This window comes from Balaenoptera musculus, chromosome 9, assembly GCF_009873245.2.
Source record: "Balaenoptera musculus isolate JJ_BM4_2016_0621 chromosome 9, mBalMus1.pri.v3, whole genome shotgun sequence".
Taxonomy (NCBI): domain Eukaryota; kingdom Metazoa; phylum Chordata; class Mammalia; order Artiodactyla; family Balaenopteridae; genus Balaenoptera; species Balaenoptera musculus.
The window spans coordinates 3,195,756-3,218,255 of record NC_045793.1 but is presented as its reverse complement, the minus strand read 5'-3'; the positions used below and the strand labels follow the sequence as shown (position 1 = coordinate 3,218,255).

General features: G+C 51.5%; 1 protein-coding gene across 5 annotated transcripts in view; it reads left to right on the top strand.

The window, feature by feature from the left end:
* Nucleotides 1-22,500, top strand: part of DPP6 (dipeptidyl peptidase like 6) — a 1,079,206-nt gene that overhangs the window by 986,952 nt on the left and 69,754 nt on the right. For all 5 annotated transcript variants that reach the window (XM_036863614.1, XM_036863613.1, XM_036863617.1 and 2 more), the window contains exons 11-16: nucleotides 1,266-1,389; nucleotides 3,061-3,099; nucleotides 9,098-9,205; nucleotides 11,206-11,297; nucleotides 11,955-12,002; nucleotides 13,651-13,769. In XM_036863614.1, the coding sequence (XP_036719509.1) occupies nucleotides 1,266-1,389; nucleotides 3,061-3,099; nucleotides 9,098-9,205; nucleotides 11,206-11,297; nucleotides 11,955-12,002; nucleotides 13,651-13,769 (530 nt within the window). The remainder of the gene's footprint in view (nucleotides 1-1,265; nucleotides 1,390-3,060; nucleotides 3,100-9,097; nucleotides 9,206-11,205; nucleotides 11,298-11,954; nucleotides 12,003-13,650; nucleotides 13,770-22,500) is intronic.

Here is a 22,500-nt window from a genome sequence, read left to right as displayed (position 1 = left end):
TGGCGGATTCGTGGAGCCCGGGTCTCGCGCCCCACGGCCCACGGCTCAGAGGCGTCCACCACCGTGTCTGCCAGGTGCTCTTGACTTCGGTTAAATTAACAACAACTGTGATTAACAGGTAGATTCGCGAAACGGGGGCCGCGGCAATTTAACCCCCTGGTTAGCTGAGGCCTGTTTGAAAGCGCCTGGTTATTTAGGCTCTTCTGTTGACAGGAATTACTGAGCGTACTGGTTCTCCTTCCAGCTGGCCCGGCATCATCCAGTGAGCGCGCTGCACCTTAGTGATAAAGGATCTTGTCAGACATGAAGTCACCATTCTGAACACGAGGTCTCGTTACAGACAGAGCCGGGGCAGGCGGTGAGGCACGTGTTCTCGGGCCTCTAGAAAGCACAGTCTTGGAATTCACCTAAGGATATTATTTTTGTGCAGTTATTTTCCGGTCATTTCCTTTTAACTCTTAAGTGTACATTTTTTTCCTAAAAATTCCGTTCTTGGAGGGCTCTGGGTAATTGAATTAAGGACTGGGAGCCCCAGTACCCTCCCCCGCCACCACCCCCCCGAGCCCCAGTACCCTGCCCCGCCACCACCCCCGCCTGCCGCCGCCGGGTACACTGGGGTGTTCAGGTTTGGGTGAAAGCAAGTGCGTGACGTGTGGGGTGTCACATCAAGTCCACCGGGCGCCCAGAGCCGTGAACCAGTTTCCCTAATTAGCTCGAGAATGCCCCTGGGAATTTAGGGAAAGGAACACTGAGGCTTCCCCAGCTTGGCCCGTGGGGAGGGGAAGGGGGAGTTACAGGTTTAACCCTCCCTGAGGGGCCCCTTTCTCGGAGCCCTTCCTGGCTCTTGCTCTGTCGGCCTCTCGAGAGCCATCCATCCTCACCGCTTCCAGCCACGTGGAGCTGGGATCTGGCTGGACCGTGACGAGAAAGCCAGGTCAGTGGGCAGCAATGCCCAGCATGACTTACAAAACCCGAGGGGCGGAGCACAGGCCAGCCCCAGGGGACAGGTCGGACGGCTGGGTGTTGGCCCGGTGCAGGGGCACACAGCTCTTGGGGGGCACCTGGGAGAGAAGCACACCCCCGCCAGCTTATTCCAGCACCGGTTCCTGCTGGGCCTCCCCTGGGGGCTCATCGGCAGCGCACTTTCCTGAGACCCCCGTCTCAGAACCCCACACGCCCCACGTTGGCCCAGTGTCCACGTTGGGCCGGTGTCTCTGGTCCCCGAGGGCCCTGATCACCGCTCACCGTGCATCTCGTGCTTTCAGGGAGTACTACATCACCATGGTCAAGTGGGCCACCAGCACCAAGGTCGCCGTGAACTGGCTGAGCCGGGCTCAGAACGTGTCCATCCTCACCCTCTGCGATGCCACCACCGGGGTCTGCACCAAGGTATGGGGGAGGGGCTGACTGGACGGCAGGGAGCATCCCCGGGCACCAAGGTCATCTCTGAGCCACACACACACTCAGCTCCTGGCTGGTCCAGGTGCAGCCTGCATGTGGGTCTCTGTTTTGGTGTCACCTTGTGGATGAATTGAGAACTGCTACAGACTCGGGGCTGATCCTCTCAGCCACCAGCTCACAGAGCTGTCACTTCCCTTTATCCTTGCCCACAGCTACTTCACACAGGGGCTGCTTCTCATTTTCCAGTTGACGTTTAGAGAGGGGAGGGGTCCGGCCTGAGGCGCCAGGACCCAGCACTGCAACCTGGCCTGGCCATTTCAGCATCTCTGTCCCTCACTGACCAGAGCCAGCTGGTACCCTGGACGCTCGGCACCGTGTCTGAAAGTCACCGGTGAGGCCAGTGTGTTCCCTGGGCCTCAGGCTGACTTAGTGGGTGGTTACAGGGGGTGAAGGGAGGGGAGACGAGGAGGAACGAAAATGTAAAGAGAGGCTTGGCAACCCTGCGAAGCAAGGGAGTGACCCACGGCTGTCTCAGCCCCTCAGGCAGCCTGCCCCTGGCCCAAGGGCTGCGTCCTCCACGATCCTTGAGCCCCAAGGGGCAGGGCTCCTTGTGTTGCGTAAAGAAACATCCATTAAAATCAGTTAATAAACCCAGGCAGTTCTCTCAGAAACTCTTTTTTTGGCCCTAAATTTTTATTTCCCAACTGAGGAGGAGAAAGGCTTGCAGAGCAGCTGTGTTGTGACTTCAGGGCCCCAGACAGCAGCTCTGACCCCGCGGCCCAATGACTATCTTGAGGGGAGTTGCAGTGAGCTGTCGCTGAGACCAGTGTCCTCAGTGGGCCAGTGATTTACTTGATTTTTAATACAATTAGAGCAGATTCCGGGTTATTCTGATGGGCTTCTTGAGGGGAAGGAAGGAAAGAGTGGACTCACAGCTGGGAAGCTGGGAATGGCTCATAACGCAGGTCTTCTGGCATCTGGACCCCCGGTCTTGTGAGGGTCAGCAGTGAAACTCCAGCCTGCCCATGGTTAGAATGCACAGATAAAGAACAGAGCTGCCCAGGGACAGGTCCACAGCCCATGCGGCTGAATAGCTATTCCTGGTGGTTTGGTTGGTCTTTATATGTCTTTCCACACCGTTCTCTGAGATTTACTTTTCATATGCTTTTTAAGTCCTTCTAATGTTTTGGTCTGCCAGGATTGTTGTGAACTGGAAATTTGACACATGTACACACAGACACCCACGTGCATGCACACATACACGCACACGTGCATGCATGCACACAAATTCCTAAAATAATGCAGCACCTGAGATTTGCCTTTAAATGGGCACATGCCACTAGTGTGTGGTCATTGGTGACCGTCTGACAGGCATGTGTCTGGTCAGGGGTGACCACCAAATGGTAGAAATGCACCACCTTCCAAAGGATTCACACCCCCCGTGGATTTGTCCTCGTTGCTGGGAGAGTGACATTTTTCCTGTTCGGGGACACTCGTGCTCAGCTCTGAGCCACGTCATGAGACAAGACAGAGCAGGGCCGGCCCCCTTCCTGAGCTTGTGCAGCTACCATGGGGGGGAATCCAATTGTTTGTACGCTGCTGGTCGCAGACACAACATGTGCGAAAACTCCTTTCTCTAATGCTCTTATTTCGTTTCAGAAACACGAGGATGAAAGTGAAGCCTGGCTCCACAGACAGGTAACTGTTCCGCGTGCAAATCCCCCACTGCCCGCCTGCACCAGCCACCAGGTCCTCTCCCAGTGTTTACAACACGGCTTCTCACGTTCAGTCCTACAGGAAGCCCCAGGTAGACGCGCACGTGCGTGCACACACACACACACGCACGCGCGAGGCTCTGGGGGGCAGCAGAGCCACTCAGCCCACCTGGCTTCCCTGAGGCCCCAGCACTGCTGGAGAACTGTGGCCTCCACGCATGAGGGCTGCAAAATCCCTGCTCTTGAGAACGTGCAGTGTTCAGTGAGATCTCCGTTCTCAGTTAGGTGACGTCCCTTTGGTGCATTGAAAGGATGAGTCCACACAAGTTGCCTCGATTTAACCTACTTCAGTCAAAGAAAATGGAGCGGGTCTGACGTCCCTGTTTTTCCCGGCGTGGCTCGTGGATGCCTCCTTTGAGGTGGGTTCCGTGCGCTTCAGCTTGAGTCTTCCTGGGACCTGACTTCAGAGCCTCGCCTGAATTTCCCGTCCCCGCCTCGGATAAGAGATGCACGTGAAACAGGCTTGAGGAACCAGAGGGAATCAAAGGAGACCTGCAGTGATCACCCTGACAGAAAAATCAAACCCACACAAGAAATGAGACTCTCGACTCTGGTATTTTCTTTCTTCAATTATTTTTTTCTCATTCCACACCCTGAGGTTAGAAAGCACAGGTGGAAAGTTTTGGAAGCTCACTTCCTTCTTATCCTAGTGAATGGGATGAAAATCGTCTGAAAATTCTGTGGGAAAATCTAATCGGGTATGAGTCTCAGAATGATGGTGGAGAGGGCACAGGTATGCTTCTTTATTGATGGGACAGATTCCGTTTATGGGAAATAACTGAAGCTGGACAATGCGACTGTTACCAGTGGCTCTCCAAGAACATTCTAGAAACTCTGTGTGCACCTCTGTTATCTGTGGAATCAGCAGTCTGGCCCAGCCTCCCATCAATTATCTCAGGGGTGGTGCCCTCATCAATGGGCGTGATTGCTTTTAAATATGTCCTTTTCCTGCTCTGTGCCAGCCTGATACAAAAGAGGAATGCCCACTGTGGCCACTTTGGTTTTCCTATGTCCAAGTTTGGATGCCAAGTCCATGCTAAGAAGTATCCAGAATGAGACTGTGCTTGGGTGTCTTAAAGTATTCGTTGGGGAGTTCACTGAGAAGTTCTTGAATGCCACCTGGACCAATGATACAAGCACAAGTATCAGAAGTAATATTATGACGTTCCTCTTACAGTCACACAAAATGCCAAAGACATTGCGATGAAAGAGTCAGAAAAAAAATCCATCATATGCGTAGTCATCTGTCCAGCTAATACGAAAAAAAATCCACCATATGCGCAGTCATCTGTCCAGCTAATACGAAAAAAAATCCACCATATGCGTAGTCATCTGTCCAGCTAATACGAAAAAACATCCATCATATGCGTAGTCATCTGTCCAGCTAATACGAAAAAAAATCCACCATATGCGTAGTCATCTGTCCAGCTAATACGAAAAAAAATCCACCATATGCGTAGTCATCTGTCCAGCTAATACGAAAAAAAATCCATCATATGCGTAGTCATCTGTCCAGCTAATACGAAAAAAAATGCATCATATGCGTAGTCATCTGTCCAGCTAATACGAAAAAAAATCCACCATATGCGTAGTCATCTGTCCAGCTAATACGAAAAAACAATCCACCATATGCGTAGTCATCTGTCCAGCTAATACGAAAAAAATCCACCATATGCGTAGTCATCTGTCCAGCTAATACGAAAAAAAATCCACCATGTGCGTAGTCATCTGTCCAGCTAATACGAAAAAAAATCCACCATATGCGTAGTCATCTGTCCAGCTAATACGAAAAAAATCCACCATATGCGTAGTCATCTGTCCAGCTAATACGTATGGGTCGTACCAGGCACCGTGCTAGGCTTTGTGGGTTTCAGAAACGAGAATCCACCACTTCCCAGAGCGCATGTCAGCCACCTTATGGCGGAACACTGTTCCATGGTGTGGACACACCACATTCATTCATCCGTTGATAACGTTCGGGTTGTTTCTGCCTTTCGGTGTTATGAGTAGCCCTGCCAAGAACACAACGCTGAGTGAAAGGGGGCCACCGCCGTGTGACCCCACTTACGAGACATGCCCGAGTCAACAAAAGTCACACAAGCAGGAGGCTGTTTGGCGGCTGCAGGGGTGGGGAGTAACAGCTTCATGGAGTCTGGGCTCAACGGGGGCTGATGGAAGTGGTTTGGAACTAGACAGAGCTGGTGGTTGCATGACATTGTGAATGTGCTCGATGCCATGAAGGGCTTACTTGTATTAACATGTTCTAGTTTGTGTTATGCTCGACTTTTTAAGAAATGAATCCGCTAGAGCCGCAGCTCTCAAAGATGTCTTGGTGTAGAAAGGGAGAGAGCTGCAGGGATCCCCAAGTGGAATGTGGGCGGAGCCCTAGACTGTGTCCCCAGGGCATGTGGAAGGGCTCCGCCGTCACAGGGCTGGGACTGGGCATGCGTGGGGCCCTGAGGCCCGGCTGCGGGACTGGGCCTCAAGCCGCGTGCGGTCTGTGTCTGAGTTGGAGGAGGGAGGATGGACTTACCAAAGCAGCCAGCGGTTTGTTTCTCACGGGGCAGAGGGCTGTGGGAAAGCCAGGGTCGCCTCCTGCCCCTGCCTTCCTGTCGGGCACTCACGGGCCCCATGTCTCCGCTGGTCACCTGTGCTTTGGGCCTCGAGCTGTCGTCCTCGTAAGCTCTGCGGACAGGACACAGAGGCACCGCCGTGGGCGAGACTGTTGTGTGTTTTCGGAGCGCACTTCCCGTCACCCACCTAAGAACACCAGCCAAGCACCGGATAGGCAGCCTGGATTTGGGAAACCAGGTCGTTCCAACGAAATCAAGTCAGCACTTAAAAACCAGCAGAAAGTAAAAGTATAATTCTTACACTTTTAATATGTAAACTTTAAAGCACTTATTAGGCAACAGCTAACATTTTTTAAACAGCCTTTGAAAAATACATAGTCCAGCCAGCGGCCCGGGGTGCCAGCCACCCCCAAGGCGGGCACAGGACCCCACGGAGCCCCACCTCGCCGAGCAACGCTCAGCCCGTGTCTCCAACTGTTCCTTCAGCGCCGTGGTCAGTAGGAAACCCAGTTTCAAACAGTTTCTCATGACGTTCCTTTTGAAGAGATTTTTCACAAAGGAATCTGTGGACCCTCTTTTTCAAAAATAAGCTGTCTTGTTGCTGCATCCTTCACGATCCTGCGAGGTCCTGGGCGGCGAGTTAGGAATTTATTTAAGGCCAACCTGCCGTCTGCCGCCGGGGAAGCTGCTGGCAGGCACTTCATGCACGTCATCACAAAGGGGCCGCAGGGCTCACCCCCGCTGCCCAGGGCCGCGTCAGAGGAGGAGAGGACCGGGGTCTGGACGGTTCTGCTGACCCTGGGGAGACCCAGGGCGCGAAGATCATCAGGTCTGCTGAGTGCTTGTTGCCAGGGGAGCGGGGGTGGGCGAGGGCAGTCCTGGGGCTGTGGTCTGAGCCTCTGTTCCCGCCCTCCCGTCTTTTCCTCCCATCTCCTTCCTAGGCCTCAGCGTGGACCCCTCAAAGATCCCCCACGAGCCCACGAGAAGAGGGTGAAGACCCACTAAGTTCCCTCTCCTCTGGGAATACTCCGGAGAAATAGGCAGCCCCTCCCCCGCGCACACACACCATCACTGCTGCCGTGACCTTCAAAGTCAGTCCTGGGGCAGGTCCACTAGAGGCCCTGCAGGCCCGAGGCCTTTTGGGGTAGAACCCAGGACCCATCTTTGTGTTTGAAGAGTCACTCCCGCAGGTCAATTTCTGACAATCTTTCTTCTTTAACCAGAATTTTGGTTTTGTGATTTCAAAATTCAGGCAGGGAGATTGACCAGATGAATGTATCTGAACCATAGGAAGAATGGGCAGAAAGTCTACAAATAGCTCACAGAAAGTCTTTCACCAATAAAAAGGACTCATTCTTCATAGATCTGCTCGATTGGAGGCGGAGAAACCAGGCAGGGCCTGGTACGATAAATGCCCTGTTACCCAGAGGGCTAGAAACGCTTCTCCTCAAATCCAGGAAAGTCAGAACCAGGATTAAAATCCAGGTCTCCTAGTCAAAAGTCATTGTACTTTTCCACTAAAAATACATTTACTACATGAGAAACCAAGTCTCAGAGAGGTTCAAAGGCTGGTCCTTCACCTGCCGGCTGTGGGATGTTCCCAGGATCAATGTAACGATGACATTGCAATGCTTGAGTCCTTCTCAGTGTGAAAGCAATGTTTCAGGCCTGAATTAGTTATTTATTACATTGACTCATAGTATTTTTCTCTGCCAAAAGTACAAACGTTTCCCCAGAAAACTGAAGCAGTATTTCAGTATCCATCCTGCAGTTGGGAAATAAAAAGTACATTTAAAAAGCCAGATTTACTGCTGGTTTTTCCATTTCCTCTATTTTTAAATACCATACTTCCAACACTAAATAGAAAAATAAATATTTGCAGATTAAAGGTTTCATTTTCCTGCAAATATTCATGAAGATTAAATGTCACTTTAATCACATGTTGGTTTATTTCTCTGGGCATATCATATTTGCATGTATTCATTCACTGCAGGGAAATGAGTTTTCCTCGTGCCAGCTGGGGTTTATTTACCATTTGTTCTCATTCACATTAGCGTGGAGCTCCTTGAATCAGAAAACGTGTATCGTAGCCAACTAATTGGTGTTCACGGATGGAAACTTTCAAGCTGGAGCTTCCTAGAGGCTGAGACGCCAATCCCTTTTGCCTATTAAGGCGACAGCCAACCCACAGGGGGCAGCTACGGGCTGAGCGGTGGCTTCTCAGCTTTGGGGGTGAGGGCCAGGCCGAGATGCAGCAACATGCTACAGGCGCTGGCTTTGAATGCAGCCTGGAATTCTTCCCCCCAGGGAAAACTGGGAATGCTGATTTTGTTTCCAGGGAAAAGTGACAGTAGATCCAAGCAAACATGTGCCATCTAGTAAATGCCCGTGTGGAACTTCCTTCTCATTAGAAGCTGTGTAATAAGCGCAGTGAGTCCCCAGGAATAGCGTGTGCTCTCACCTGCGTCGTAGAATGTGCAGAATCTGTCCTTGTTTGCTGCGGTTTTTTTTCTTTCTTTCTTTCCTCTTGTCTCCTTGGTGGGCTATTCAGTATGAGGTGGATTTTATTAAATAAAAGAACAAAAGACAGGATGGAAAGACTAGAATTCATTTTTAGGCAAAATCAGGTTTGTGATTGTTCAGAATTATGATAGATAGTAAACACCCCTGGTGATATAAATGAACTTATTTACAAAACAGAAATAGATTCACAGACATAGAAAACAAACTTACGGTTACCAGAGGAGATAGCAGGGTTGGGGGGGAGATAAATTCGGGGTTTGGGATTAATATACACACGCTACTATGTATAAAATAGATAAACAACAAGGACCTGCTGTATAGCACAGGGAACTGTCTTGTAACCTATAATGGAAGAGAATCTGAGAAATATATATACATATAACTGAATCACTTTACTGTACGCCTGAAGCTAACACAACATTGTAAATCAACTATGTTTCAGTTTTTAAAAATGGTTTAAAAAAAATGCCCCTGGAGAATTTTGCAGGGGCCACGGTAAGCGGGGAGCCCAGCCCTGCACTTTTTTAGTGCTGAGTTCCTGTTTGGCTTGGTGAGCTGGGTGTCCTGTGAACCAGGGGACGCCTGTGTGTCCGCCTCTGCTTAGGCAGTTGCCTCTGAATTCCTCTGAATTCCTCATTATTTTCTTAGGAAACTGGAGGTTTGACTCGTGATTCCCAAGGAGAGAAAAGGCCCCACACAGCCTTTAGCCTTTCAACTGCATCTCTCATTGGCAATTACACGGAAAGTGTATCTCAAAATGTAGTTTATCTTGGTTCAACCCCTTCAAAACAGTCTGTAGACTCAATCAGTGGCTTTCGTCCGCAGAATGAAGAGCCAGTGTTCTCCAAGGACGGCCGGAAGTTCTTCTTTGTCCGAGCGATCCCGCAGGGGGGGCAGGGCAAGTTCTACCACATCACGGTGTCCTCCTCCCAGGTGAGCTCCCTAGTTTCCTGCTCTGCTGGGGGGGGGACCCTGGGGGCCTTCCCCCACCCCTCAGCAGGGGAGCTAAGTGCTCCCTGGGGGAAGCCGGGCCCTGAAACTGGAAGGCGGGTCCCCACGTGGGGACGGACGGGGCCTTCATGAGCCAGCCGTCCTGGCTGGGCAGGGGTGGCGTTCGTGCCTCCTGTAATTGCTCAAAAATACGAATGACACTTCTGACGGTATCAGAGGACACTGGGTGCATTGCTGGGTCTGAGCCCAGGACACGTGTGTGTAGACCGCTTTGTTTGTCGATCCGCCTGCATTGACCTTTCCTCCCTCTGCTGGGTCCTGGGGGCCGGGCCCAGTGTCCTCGTGGCCCCAGGGCATCCCACCTCCACGGTCAGCAGATGCACTGCCGTTCCCTGTGCTGCAGCCACGGGATACGAGCAGAGCATCACTGAGCAGGGAATGTGGGAGCTGAACATAGGTGCGTTTGGAAAGAGCAGACAGCCTGGCGAATGCCACCTCCTGCAGAGCGGGCACCCGGGGGCCTGCCCCCTCCCCACGGGGTGGGACCCTGGAGCTGCACTCAGGGAACCCTGCCCTTAGGAGGAAGGCGAGGGGCTGCGGGCCTCCCATCAGCACTGCCCTCAGCTTCAGTCAGTGGGGCTTCCATGTTGAAGCAGAGTCTAAGGAGATCAGGGCATGTGAATAAAATTTTATTTTTAAAAAAGTTATCAAAAATATTCTGTGGATATAAAGTAGAAGATTTATATTCATGACATGACCCAAAAGACAATCTCCAAATCAAAATTCCAAAAATGTCCCACATGGAGCAGCTTTGATAGAACAGGAACGGAAACTCGGCTGTGGCTCCAGGACAGGGACCACGTTGACTCAAAGACTTAGATACGGATGTTTTAGTTTTCGAGCCACTTAACTGCATGAGTTACAGAACGTCTACAGACGGGCTGACATTCAGCTCTTTACTCCTAAGGGCTGGGTGCTGTGGCCCCAGATTCCTGGTTTCTTATTTGGGATCACTTCAGTCAAGACTTAAAATGCTGGTATGTTCCCTTCAGCCCATCTCGGATTCACCCCCGTGAACAGCATGGGCTGAGGCACTGTTCGTCATCCAGCAGGGGCAGGTCCCCCCCCGCAACCCCGGGGGGCCCCTCCCCAGGAGCCCCTCGGCCCCCACTGCCCTCCGAACCCTGGCAGCCCGCTTCTCCCACCTGGTCCTGCCCGCACAGGCTCTCCCTTCTCCCGAGGCCATTTCTGGGGTCCCCGTGCCCCACAGTGTGAGCCTCGGGCCCTGTGCCTGATTTAACAGCATTCGCGTTGCACCCGTGCCCGGGGCACCCGCCCTTGGAACGGCCGGCCTGTGGCTCATGCCTCAGCATCTCACAACCCGTTCCTGTTGGGATGGTCACGTCTTTCTCCTTCTGTTGTGATGTGTTGTCATAACTGTTCTGCTCTGGGAGGCACTTAGGGAGAGACAGCGTGTGCAAACACGCAACACGCGATAAACGGTTTCAAGCCGTCCTTGTGAAGAACGGCGGAGAATGACGAAGATCAGGGGGTTTTTTCCTCCCTCCCTCCCTCCTTCCTCCCTCCCTTCCTTCATTCTTTCCTACCTTCCCTCCCTCCCATCCTTTCTTTATTCTTTCTGTATTTCCTTGCCATGTCTCACCCACTTCCCCGTATTTCTCTTTCCCCCCTCCTCGTCCCCCTGTGATAATGACCCGCTAATCAGATTTACACGTGGTGAAGGAACAGTAGCGGCAGCGTATGCAGCGCTGACGCTTAAGACGCGGAGCTTACGGTGGGAGTTGCTGGCGGTCTGGGTGCTGGTTGATCGCAGGGCAGCCAGGGGCGCTGCCCCTCCAGGCGGGCACTCAGGGAAGGGGCGGGGTTGCAGCCCGAGGGTGGTCAGCCTGTGCCCGAGGGCCCCGGGCCGAGAAGCAAGGCTGGGCCCAGCCCTCCCCGACCGTGTCCCATCTGTGTTCCAGCCTAACAGCAGCAATGACAACATCCAGTCCATCACCTCTGGGGACTGGGACGCGACCAAGATCCTGTCCTACGACGAGAAGCGGAGTAAGATGTGAGTGCGCGTGCGGCCCCCAGCCCGGGGCGCCTCTCTGTGTTCTCCTCCTCTCACACTGTGCTCAGCACTCTCTCTCTTGGGCAGCGCCCCGAGGCCCTAGTTTCTTCACGCAAGCGCGCCCTTAGATTCCTGCCCGACCACCCCACGTCCCGCGTCTCGAGGTCCCCATGAGGACGTCAGGGCTGCAGCCAGGCCTGTGGCTGAGACGGTGGCCGTGCGGGCTGGCTGAGCCTTTGCTGGTTCCGGGCGGGACCCAAGGGCGCTGTGAGCCCAAGTGCGTCGTGGGCCTGGCCTCGTTCCGGACAGCCGCTCCTGTCCTGGTGCAGGTTCACTGCTTTCCCGCTTCTCGGAGAAGTAGGGCCAGGACTGGAAGAGGTCAAGTGCCGTACTCCAGGCTGTCCGGTCAGTGACAGGAGGAGCTAGGGTTCAGCTCAGGCAGGCGGGGAGTCCCCGCAGGGGCCAGGGTGCCCACGCAGGGGTCCCGGGCGGGCACCGGCCACCAAGTCACAGGATCCGCCTTGGTGTCCAGCGTGGAGCTGGCCCCGGGCGGGAACGTTCTCTCGGGGGCCCGAGCCGCGCGTCCTCGGGGAGGCCTGCAGAGGCCGAGCCTGCCCCGCAGCCAACTCACTGCCGTGCACCTGCTGGTCTTTGCAGCTACTTCCTCAGCACGGAGGACCTGCCGAGGAGACGCCAGCTGTACAGGTGCGTCCCCCGGCCCCCGCGCACGGCGGTCTCCCGCCAGAGGCTTCGCGTTCCAGAGTCACACCCGTAGCAGTACATGGGGGGCGGCAGAGAGAGGCCCCGGCCCACGTGATACAGTCTGGGGAGAAACAACCGAAGATGCTGAGGCCCCCAGGTTGGAGGCATTATCGTATTTTTCTGCTTTTGCCAGACTGAGTCTCTCCCTCGGTAGACCTCTGACAGTCCTTCCTTTCACCTTAGTCGAAGCTGAACTTGGAAGGATCACTCTGGGCCGGGATTTCGCAGGAGGGAACTGGGGTTTGGGAATGTACGGGTGGACTGGGGTGGGGTCGGCCCTACTACCCGGGGCTCCTCCACGTGGGCGCTGGCTGAGCTCCGAAGTCTCGAAGGGGGCGGAGCAGGGCTGGCCTCTGCATCCTGCAGGGGACAAGGTGTCTTCCAGGGTCCGTCTGCCTTCAGCATAAACCTCGTGACCTGCCCCCCGCCCCAGTTCCCGTTCTCACCGGGGAGAACTTGTGCTTCTGAAGTGGGGTTCTCCCGAGAAGCTTTCTGCCAGTAAAGCGGAGGAGGACGTGAGGCACTGTCACCTCCACCCCTTTGCTCTCCAGACGGGAAGGAGGGGGCAGCTGGTTCCTGCCTCACGCACGAGGGCCACCTAAGAGGCCGCTACTGCGTGTGGCCCTCATGGTCTGGACAGAGCCGGTGCCGGGCTCGCCTCCCCCACCGCCGGGAGTCGGAGAGGCCCCATGGGGTGCACGGCCGCCCTCCCATCCGCCAGCCCCTCTGCTGAGAGTAAGGGCTGCACTAGGGAGAGAGGCACTGCCTTTCGGAGGAGAGGAGACTCGGCAAGTCCACGCCGTCACAGGTCTGCTCCTCTGCGGACGGCTCCTCTGTGCTTGTCTGCCAGGATAATCCCACCGGTCCCGCCACCAAATTAGCCAAGGCGATGGAGGCCGGCCGCCTGCGCTTTCTCTGGCCTCTCCTGTCTCCCCTGAAGCGTCTTCATTCTCGTAGACCACTTTCACGTTAGCAGCCTTCCCACGCCACACACTCAGACCCGGGCTTCTTCCAGGTTTATTGGAAGATGCCTCGGTATCTTATAGCTTCTGGAAACACATGTTAGGCCTTCTTGACGTGAAACTGTGCTTGACCAGAGCGGTCCTGGGTGACACCTGCAGGAGTAAGAAGCGCCCCGGCACCTCCTCACCGGCTGTGGCAGCGGCCGGAGTCCCCCGCCACTGCTGTTTCTGGAGCCCCTGCCCTGTCCTGTCCCGGCGACAGGCGCTCTGAGGGGAGTGAAAGATCCAGAACACGTAGCTCCTGTTCCTAAAGTGCTAATCGCCTGCTCAGAGGGATGAGGCACTAGAAATAATACCCCCCACCTGACTCTCCTATCAGGACACGCCTGGGCCTGCATGACTCCCAGGAAGCAGCCAAGCTGAGCGCTCCTGGTGGGGGGCAGCCCTTAGGGACGGCCCCGTGGGAGGGTGACAGCAGAGCCAGCGCTCGAGGCGTCCCAGCAGGGAGACAGGTGGGAGGGTGGCGCCCCCAGATCACCGCGCAGGAGAGAAGCCAGCGTGCGGGCCGTGGGGGCCGCGAGCCGAGCGTCTCGCCCCGGTGACGCCCTGCCCGCTCCCTGTCCCTGCAGCGCCAACACGGTGGGCAACTTCAACAGGCAGTGCCTGTCCTGCGACCTGGTGGACAACTGCACCTACTTCAGCGCCTCTTTCAGCCCCAGCGCCGACTTCTTCCTGCTCAAGTGCGAAGGTGAGTTCTGCCACCGAGTGACACCTCTTTGTAAGGCGCCGCTGGGACCCGGCAGGAGCTCCGCGATCCCAGGACAGGTAGGGCCGCCTAGCTGAGGACGTCGGCTCGCAGGAGCAGCCTTCCGGGGTCACCTCTGCCAGGTGTGTTACTGATATTTTGCATCTTATAAAGGGTTGCAGCTTATCAGAGTGCTTTGTACATGCTGTGCTGGTTAATCCCAAAGTTCACCTACATTTTCCTTAAAAAAATGTGTATCTTACACATTGATGGACATAGGCCATCTGTAAAGGTAATAAAACAATTTCAAAAATTCTTAAGCATATGTAAGGATTGGGATAATATAAAAGAAGATTCAGACAGGAAAAAAATTCTTTTCCTATGACCGAATTCATGGATAATTTATTCCAAACTTTAGAAAGTTCTTGATCACACCAGTCAGCATATACAAAATAGTAGACCAAGTCCCATCGTGGACACAAAGAAATATCTTTGCATCGTGTCCTCATGTCTTGAAAAGATAAGATAGGAACCCACGGAAAGGTAAGAAATAATAAATATGGTTGTAGCAAAATACATCTCAGAGAAGAGCTTGATCTACTGAGATAATCTCAAGGGGTGAAAGTACACTACAGGCAGAGACAGACCGACACCAGGTACGATTGAATCCTATGGTCCTGGGTGAAGAATGAAGAATTTTTATCAGACTGCCTTTGATAGCCTTTGATAGCCACTCAGTAGCTCGGGACCTCAGCCTCTTTTTATCAGCGTTGTCATCCAAAATCTCAGCCCCTCCTCACCAAGCTCAGTCCCAGACATTCTCCTAGGATAATGGGATGGGAGAAAATTGTGTGTTGGGGGGTCGGGGGCAGTTCTGAAATGCAGCACTAGCCCCCAGTCCCCTTGAAGCTCATCTTACCAGACTCTTTTGCCAGCAAGACCTGTTGCCCCAGGGCAGGACCTTCATGATATTACACGTTGGGGAAGTGCAGAGGTGTATAGAGCTCAGAGACTGGGAAATGTGGTGAGCAGACCCACTAGGGGAAAGAGACAGCAGCCTGACAGGAGCTGCAGGGTCAGAAGTCTGAAGTCTTACCTGTCAAAGGAGGAAGTGGCTTTACAATGCGGAAGGTCATGATAAGATACAGAAGGGGAAATTGAAGTCGATCTAAAGAACTTCAGAATGTCCTAGAAAGAATGGTTGGGTGGGAAAGGTGACAGAACTTCCCTCAAGGAAAGTCTCTAAACAAGGGCAGACATCACGTACCAGAAATAGGTTTAAATAGGTTTAAATACGAGGCAGACTAAGCTGGGGGCCTCAAGGTCCATGTTGTAACTGGCCGAGGCGGTCACGATTTGGATCTCATTTTTGGGTTCTTACTAACGTTCACTAGTATTTGCTCCATCGTCATCTTTCACAGAACCCAGCCTCTTATCTATCAACAAATTCTTTATCTGCTTCCCTTAGCTCCTGCTAAGCTCTGCAGGGTCTTCTCACTCCAGAGTTTAGTGGGAATGGCCTCGTTCTGAGGACGGCAGCCTTCTGTTGTCCAGTTTCCACAGACTCCAGCCCAGGGTTGAAATTGAAAGGTTCTTCCAGGACATCTGTGGCCCTGGGTTCAGGCTAGGAAGCTCCCATGTCCGTGTGGTGGATGTAAAAATGGCGCCCATGTTGGGAGGCCCCTTGGACAGTGTGCGTGGAGATCACTGAACAGTCGTTCATGTGCAGATTTCCCATCCTGCAAGCGTTCCGTCCTGAGGGGGAGATAACATTTCTTCTTATGTTTGTGTCCCAGCCAGTCTGAGGACATTTTCTATGTATAAAGCTGCTTGTATTGTGTGGTCTGCGGATATTTTGTGTGAAGAGATAGGTCCTCAGTTGTCACTGTGAAGGAAAACAGAAGCAGAGAACGCGTACGGCCATCCCAGGTCACAGACATGACTCAGCCCCTGAGACCACTGTGATCTCAGCTTCAGAAGGTTGGGGCGCCCCTCCCCACAAATGCCTGGATCCACTAGTAACGGAACAGAGTCATGGAATTTGAAGGATAGGAGACCTCAGAGACCATCTGATCTGATCTCCATCCCCTGCTCCATTTCATTAAGAAACTTAACTCTTAATTGATCATGGAGTTGCCACCTCAGGATTTTCTGAATCATTTAAAACCTATTTAAAGATTTAGCCTGTTGCCTCTTAAGATAAACATAAACTAGCCCTCTTTCCTACAAAACTGCTCTTTAAAATTTTTTCTATTAATAACCTATTTTCTGGCTAGTGTAACTTGTATGCCCAAATCAACCTCTCCCCTAAAACCTAATCAAAACCTCATTTTTAAAAAGGGATTTTCTAAAAAGATGTAAATTTACAAAGACCGCAGAATGGATGAGGTGACTGAAGCAGCCAACTTTACAGTTTAGGGCTGCGGCTTGGACACAGTTACAGCGCCAAGTGCCTTAGCGCCCCCTGAAACCACATCCTGATCCTGCGGTGAGGAGAGCTGAGCGGACACCCAGTCGACACCACAGGCACTGGGGGTAACAGCCGTCAGGGATGCAAAGATGGGTTTAATGACATTTCAAAGGAGAAATGATTACACACCCGGTTGGATTGCTTGGGGTGTTTTGTTGATGAAGAAGCCTTGAGGAAAGCTTCACACGTGAAGTAGCATTTCAGATAAAGGTGTGGGTAGGGTCAGAATGTGAAACGCAGCCCGGAGGGGCAAAAGTGCAAGTGAGAAGAAAAGTGAGAGAGCAGGAGGAGTCGTGTGGAGGGGTCTTTGCAGCCTGCGAATCGCGATCAGCCTCGTGGATTCATGCGTGTAAGAGGCCGAATTACGATCCAAAAATAATCTTATTTTCCCACATTTCTCAGTAGATATAAATGTAGACCCCAATGTATAGCTCACAGCAACGTTTATTAAACTCCATGTCCCCTCCTGTTTATTTCTTTCATGTCCCAAAGCTGCTCTGAGAGACTGTTGAAAGGCTTTGACCAACATTTAACTTCTCCTCCTCCTCCTGCAGGACTTTATTGTGGATATTAACTTTGCCTCTCAGATGCAACCAGAATAACAGCAACAACAAGAATCTCTCCTTTTTAGGCTGAGGGAAAATGTAGGGGCAACTGGACGATTCTCTGTGGTCAGTTAGGGAGAGGAAAATCTGTGAGTGCTCCCGCACTCAAAATTGTTTGGCCCGTCATGAAGGGAACTACAAATATTCGGCTTGGGCAGAGATTATGGTCAGAGGATTTAATAACTAGGACAAGGTGGACCCCAACCAGCTGAAATAGAGGCCCAGTCAGAGCAGCTGCAGGCCCACACCACGTTAGTACATAAGGGCTAGGTATCATAGCAGCTGTGAAACTGTGACAGCCCCATATAAACTTAGTCCTTCTTCCGCCTTCCTGTGGACCTTCTATTATGATCGTTTCTGGTAGGTTTATCTGATGTGGATCTGTCCCCTTAGCTTACACTGTAGTGCTCAGTGTTGTAACGCCGTCGTAGTGGATTATAGCTCAACTGCTTGCAGTCGGCACTTCTGTTTAATTAGACCTCTGTTGTATTGTTTTTCTCTTAATGTCCAGTTACGCTGCTGTAGTATGTCTTGTCCTTCCTCATCACTGTAGCATTTCATTTAGTCTTATCATCATGTACTTTCTTCTCTAATTTTTCATTAACATTTCTTCTGCGGTTTCTCAAAGCTTGCCACTTTTATATTTTTTTTATAATTTTCAAGTTCGTAATTTTTATTAAGTATGTGACCACTTAAAAATACATACATTATTTTTATACCTTTGCACACTGTTAAACATAGATTAAAATAGCATATAGGTAAGTAAAGACTCGGAAATGTTTGTAATGCTCATATCCACTCATTACGTAACCAGATCCCATCTATCTGTGTCAATATTTGTATCTAAACGGCATGGGTTTTAGGTGATCACCAGATACTTGCATGAGAGACACATGTAAACCATATTCAGTAGAACCTCGTGGAAACTCACTTACCTATTTAATATAGAGGTTTAGGTTCCTTTCCAGATCTCTGGGGTCTGGCAGTGAAGCCAGCTGCATCCAAAAGATTGTATTATGATGTAACATTTTATAATGAAATCATCTCTATTCTGGGGTATACCAGTAAGCCGTTTTTTACATGCTTAGTTGGTCTCAATGATCCTGGGAGATGAGTAACAGAAATACCTAATATTTGTCCAGCTTCTTACGATTTGAAAAGTACATTCTTATGATATAATACTTGATGTTCATATTCCCTTTTTTTTTTGAACCTTTGAAATGCATTTTTTTTTTGGAGTATCGTTGATTTACAATGTTGTGTTAGTTTCAGGTGTACAGCAAAGTGGATCCATTCTTTTTCAGATTCTTTACAAAACAGAAACAGACTCACAGATCTCGAAATCAAACTTATGGTTACCAAAGGGGGAACATGGGGGGAAGTGATTAATTAGGAGATTGGGATGAACATATACACAGTACTTTACCTAAAATAGATAACTAACAGGGAACTATACTCACTATTCTGTGATAACATATTCCCATTTCTGACACCTTGCAATTTTTACTCTTATCACAAACAGACCTACTTAGAGTTCCCTAAACTCAGTGTTCCCCAGTTCCATGCTTTTGTCTCTTCCTGCCTGATGAACTCCCGTACATCCTCCAAGGTTCCTCTCAGGCAAGGGTTCATTTTTATCCCCTCCCAGGAGGGTTGAGCTGGCAGCGGTGAGCTTGCCGGGGCAGCGTGGCTGTGACTGTGGGTTCACCCTGAGACCGGCGCCTGGGACGGACGCTTGACTCCTCAGCTGCTGGGGTCGCCTGCGTCAGAAGCCTGGGACCCGCACCCTCCATTCCTGGAAAAGCCCAATCTTATCGCTAAAGAGAAATGCACTCACCTTCTGTGTGTTTCCTGGGGCTGCCGCGACTGCGTGGCCTAAAGCAACAGAAACTGATTCTCTCACAGCCCCGGAGGCGGAGTCTGAAATCGAGTTGTGGGCTGCGGGGCTGGTCCCTCCTGGAAGCAGGGGGGAGGGTCTGCTCCGAGCTCCTCCCCCATCCTAGCCACGGCCCCTCCCTGTGCCTGCATCCAGAGCCTCTCCTCGCAGGGACACCGGTCACGGGGCCCCCGAACCCCAAGCGGCCTCCTCTTACCTTGGTCACATTTACAAATAATTGGTTACAGTTTCTTTCAAATAGGGTCTTGTCCACAGGCGCTGGGGGTTAGGACTTCACCACATCTTTGGGGAGACACAACTCAACCCACAGCGACCCCCCCCGCCCGAGACCCATATCACCTCGGATAAGAAAGAGAGGACAGAAAACTCTATTGCTGTTCTTCTCGGGGACGCAGAACCAAGGGCAGCCACGGTAGGCTGTGTGCCAGAGACCATTCTTAACGGTTTTACCGCATTCCAGAAGGCAGGAGAGGGTGCCCTGGGAAAGTAGTGGGATGCAGACGGTGTCTTTGGAAGGTAACTCTGACGTTTTAGAGGAAGACGGCTCCAGTGTCCATTTCCTCCAGGAATTCTTCTTCCAGGTCATTGGGTGAAATAAATCCGTTTCATGGAGCTGTGAAAAGTGGTTGGGTTTTCTCCTCCCAAAATAAACTCGACCCTGAACAACTGAGTCATAGCACCCAGTTCATGAACTCTTTGAGTTTTCACGATCACAGCCTCTGTGTAGAGAAGTGGACTTTCCTCTTCAGACTGAAGCCCAGGAACACGATTCATTTCCCTATAGGTTCGTCAGGAGGACTCCACCATCCCTGTTTCTGGGAAACATCTAAACACCACCAGGAAAACATCTAACACCAGGAAACATCTAAACACCACCAGGAAAACATCTGACACCAGGAAACATCTAAACACCACCAGGAAAACATCTGACACCAGGAAACATCTAAACACCACCAGGAAAACATCTGACACCAGGAAACATCTAAACACCACCAGGAAAACATCTGACACCAGGAAACATCTAAACACCACCAGGAAAACATCTGACACCAGGAAACATCTAAACACCACCAGGAAAACGGGCCCCGTGTGTGAATCAGGTGTGTGCAGCTTCATCTGAAACATTTTTTATATTTTTAAAAATAAATAAATGAACATCTTTTTCTTGGAACAAACGAGAGAACTGGAACATTTCCTTCCCATTCTGAGTGAGGAGAGAAACAGCCTGCAGTAGTGACTCGTGCTGCAGACTGAGCCTCCCCCGCCCCCGTGAAACCCTGACGTAGGAGCTGCTCTTAAGGTCATCGCGACAGCAGCCTAGTTTATCAAGACAGGCTTCTCCACCTTGCAGTCGAATTGAAACAAAGTAGGACCCAAGCTGATAATAAAGTGAATGACTGTGTCCCGATTACTGCCCTTACTATTAAGTTCTCCTGGGGGCCTCTACCATTGCCAGCTTTGCCACCGTCAAGAAACATGGAAAACATGGTGACGGGGCAATGAAGTCAGAGTCCGAAGGCCTGAGCTGAACTCAAGGCTCTGCCACTTACTGGCTCTGTGACTCGGGCGTGACAGTTAAGCTTGCTAAATCCTCCGTTTCCTCATCTGGAAAATCAGGGGAATAACTGTACTGTCTCATCAAGTCAGGAGGATTAATCAAGAGAATGCATGGAAAGAGCTTAGCCCGGTATCTGATACATAGCAAATGCTTAATAAATGTTAACTAATGTGATCACAGCTGTCATCACCACCATCATCACCTTAGCAATCAATTAAGAATGTCTTAGATATTTACTGGCTACTAACTCAGGATCCAAGGGTTGGGGCTGAGGCTACAGAGGGTTAGCTTCCGTGAAATTAAGTCATATCCCTTACTTAGTGCCTCCAAATGCACAGACGCCCTCATCCCTCACAAGCTGGAACTGGGAGCCCTGGGTCTGCGCTTACACTAGCAGGGTAGAAAGTTCCAGAAGGGAGCATGGCTGCCGCAGTCTGGGAGCATTAACCAACCATCGGGCAGGCGTGGCAGTGAAGCGGCTGGTGACTTCAGGGGTGCCTCTGCCTAAGGGGCCCCCGCAGCTGGGTCTTGGCAGTGTTAGGAAGTAACCACACTTTCCCCTTTTCTTTGATGTTTCCTCTTTCCGTGCCAGGTCCCCTCTGTGCCTTTACCCCTTCAGACACCCACTGCTGCCGGCTGCCCCGGCCGCATCCTGCCCTTGGGAACCATAATTAAGTGGGAAAACGCACACGGCTGTGCGTCTGCGCCACGTGAGTGCACCTGGAGCCTTGCTCGTAACGGAGCAGCGGAGAAGGCCGGGTGGAAAATCAGAGCCAGTCTCGCAGCCCAGCTGCCCTTGACCGGAAGCTGCTGGCCGCGGCACAGTGGATGAGAAGGATTCAGAGGCCAGGTCCAGGTTCGGTGAGAAAGAATGTCGTCAACAACTGATGCGTCACATGTGCCTCGTGCAGCAGTGAGGGGGGAGGGATGCCCACGTGCCGCGCACCTGTCACGTGTGGTGCCATCCCCTGAAAGAAGTGAGTACGCCCCTCATGAGGAAACTGTCTGACATGGGACATATTTGGAGGTTGAGGTCCATCCTGAGCTCACCTTGTCCTGCAGAATGAAGTAAAGCACATTTTCTTACAGGGAGCTACCGTCTTAAAGCATTGTGGTCGGGGAGGTGGAAGAGACAACACATCATTTCAGAGAACAGAAATGTGCATTTGTGAAGGAACATTCGCGGAGACCCCGTGGCTGGAAGGAACAGAAACGGCTCCAGTCGTGACGCCACCACAGGAGGTCTCCCGAGGGAAGGCTGCTGCCCAGGACTCCCGACTGAAGGACAGCTCTGTCTGTCGGGCATCTTTTGGATGGGGGGAAAGAGAGACCCAGATCCCTCCAGAGAGACCTGGGGTAACACTGGTTCACACTCACTCCTACAGCGTACAGCTAAGCAGGTGTCCCCTGTGTCCTGACCCAACGTAGGAATTATATATGCTGCTTCTATTCAGGTTATTTCAAATCACTCACATCCAACTATAAATGAGGAGCCTCAAAGCTAAATAATAATAATAATAACATAATGCTAACGATATATAACATTTATCATTATAAAGAATATAATAAATTAATAATGTTAATAATAAATACTCTGCATCATGGAGGAAAGTCTGTTAATTAGCTTCAAACATGTAGGCTGATAGCAAGTCTCAACAACAGGATGTGAAAGGGGAAAACAAATGGTTTGGTTCTGTAAACTACCTAATCCTCTAGACATCTCTTAATCCAAGTTTCCAAGGCATTAACCTGGGCTGCCCTTTTTAACTGTGGGTTTGTCCAGGTGAATGTTTGGAACTGGGTTTGAAACTCCTTGGAGCATTGCTTGTGTGTCTGAGAGGGAGACCATCTGTTCAATCTCTCAAACATTTGGAGCTACTCCCTTTGAGGTTGCAGTTTCCAAGAACAAGGAGAGGGGTTCTCGAGGCAGTTGATCTCACGAGCATCATTACACAGATGCTTTGGAAGATGCTATACTCGTCAGTAGACGCTGCCAGCCCCCAAGCATACCCTCCGTAGGAGCCCTATTGGTCCCCGATAACAACCAAAGGAACAGAACTTCTCACTTTCCCAGGTAGCACTTCCCTGTCACCCAGCAAGTGTCTGAACTGGGCCGGTGCCTGGTGCCAGCAAACTTTTCTGCAAAATGGAGGTTATATCCTGGTAGTGTGCTGCTTGAAATGCCCATGAAAAATAGATAATGT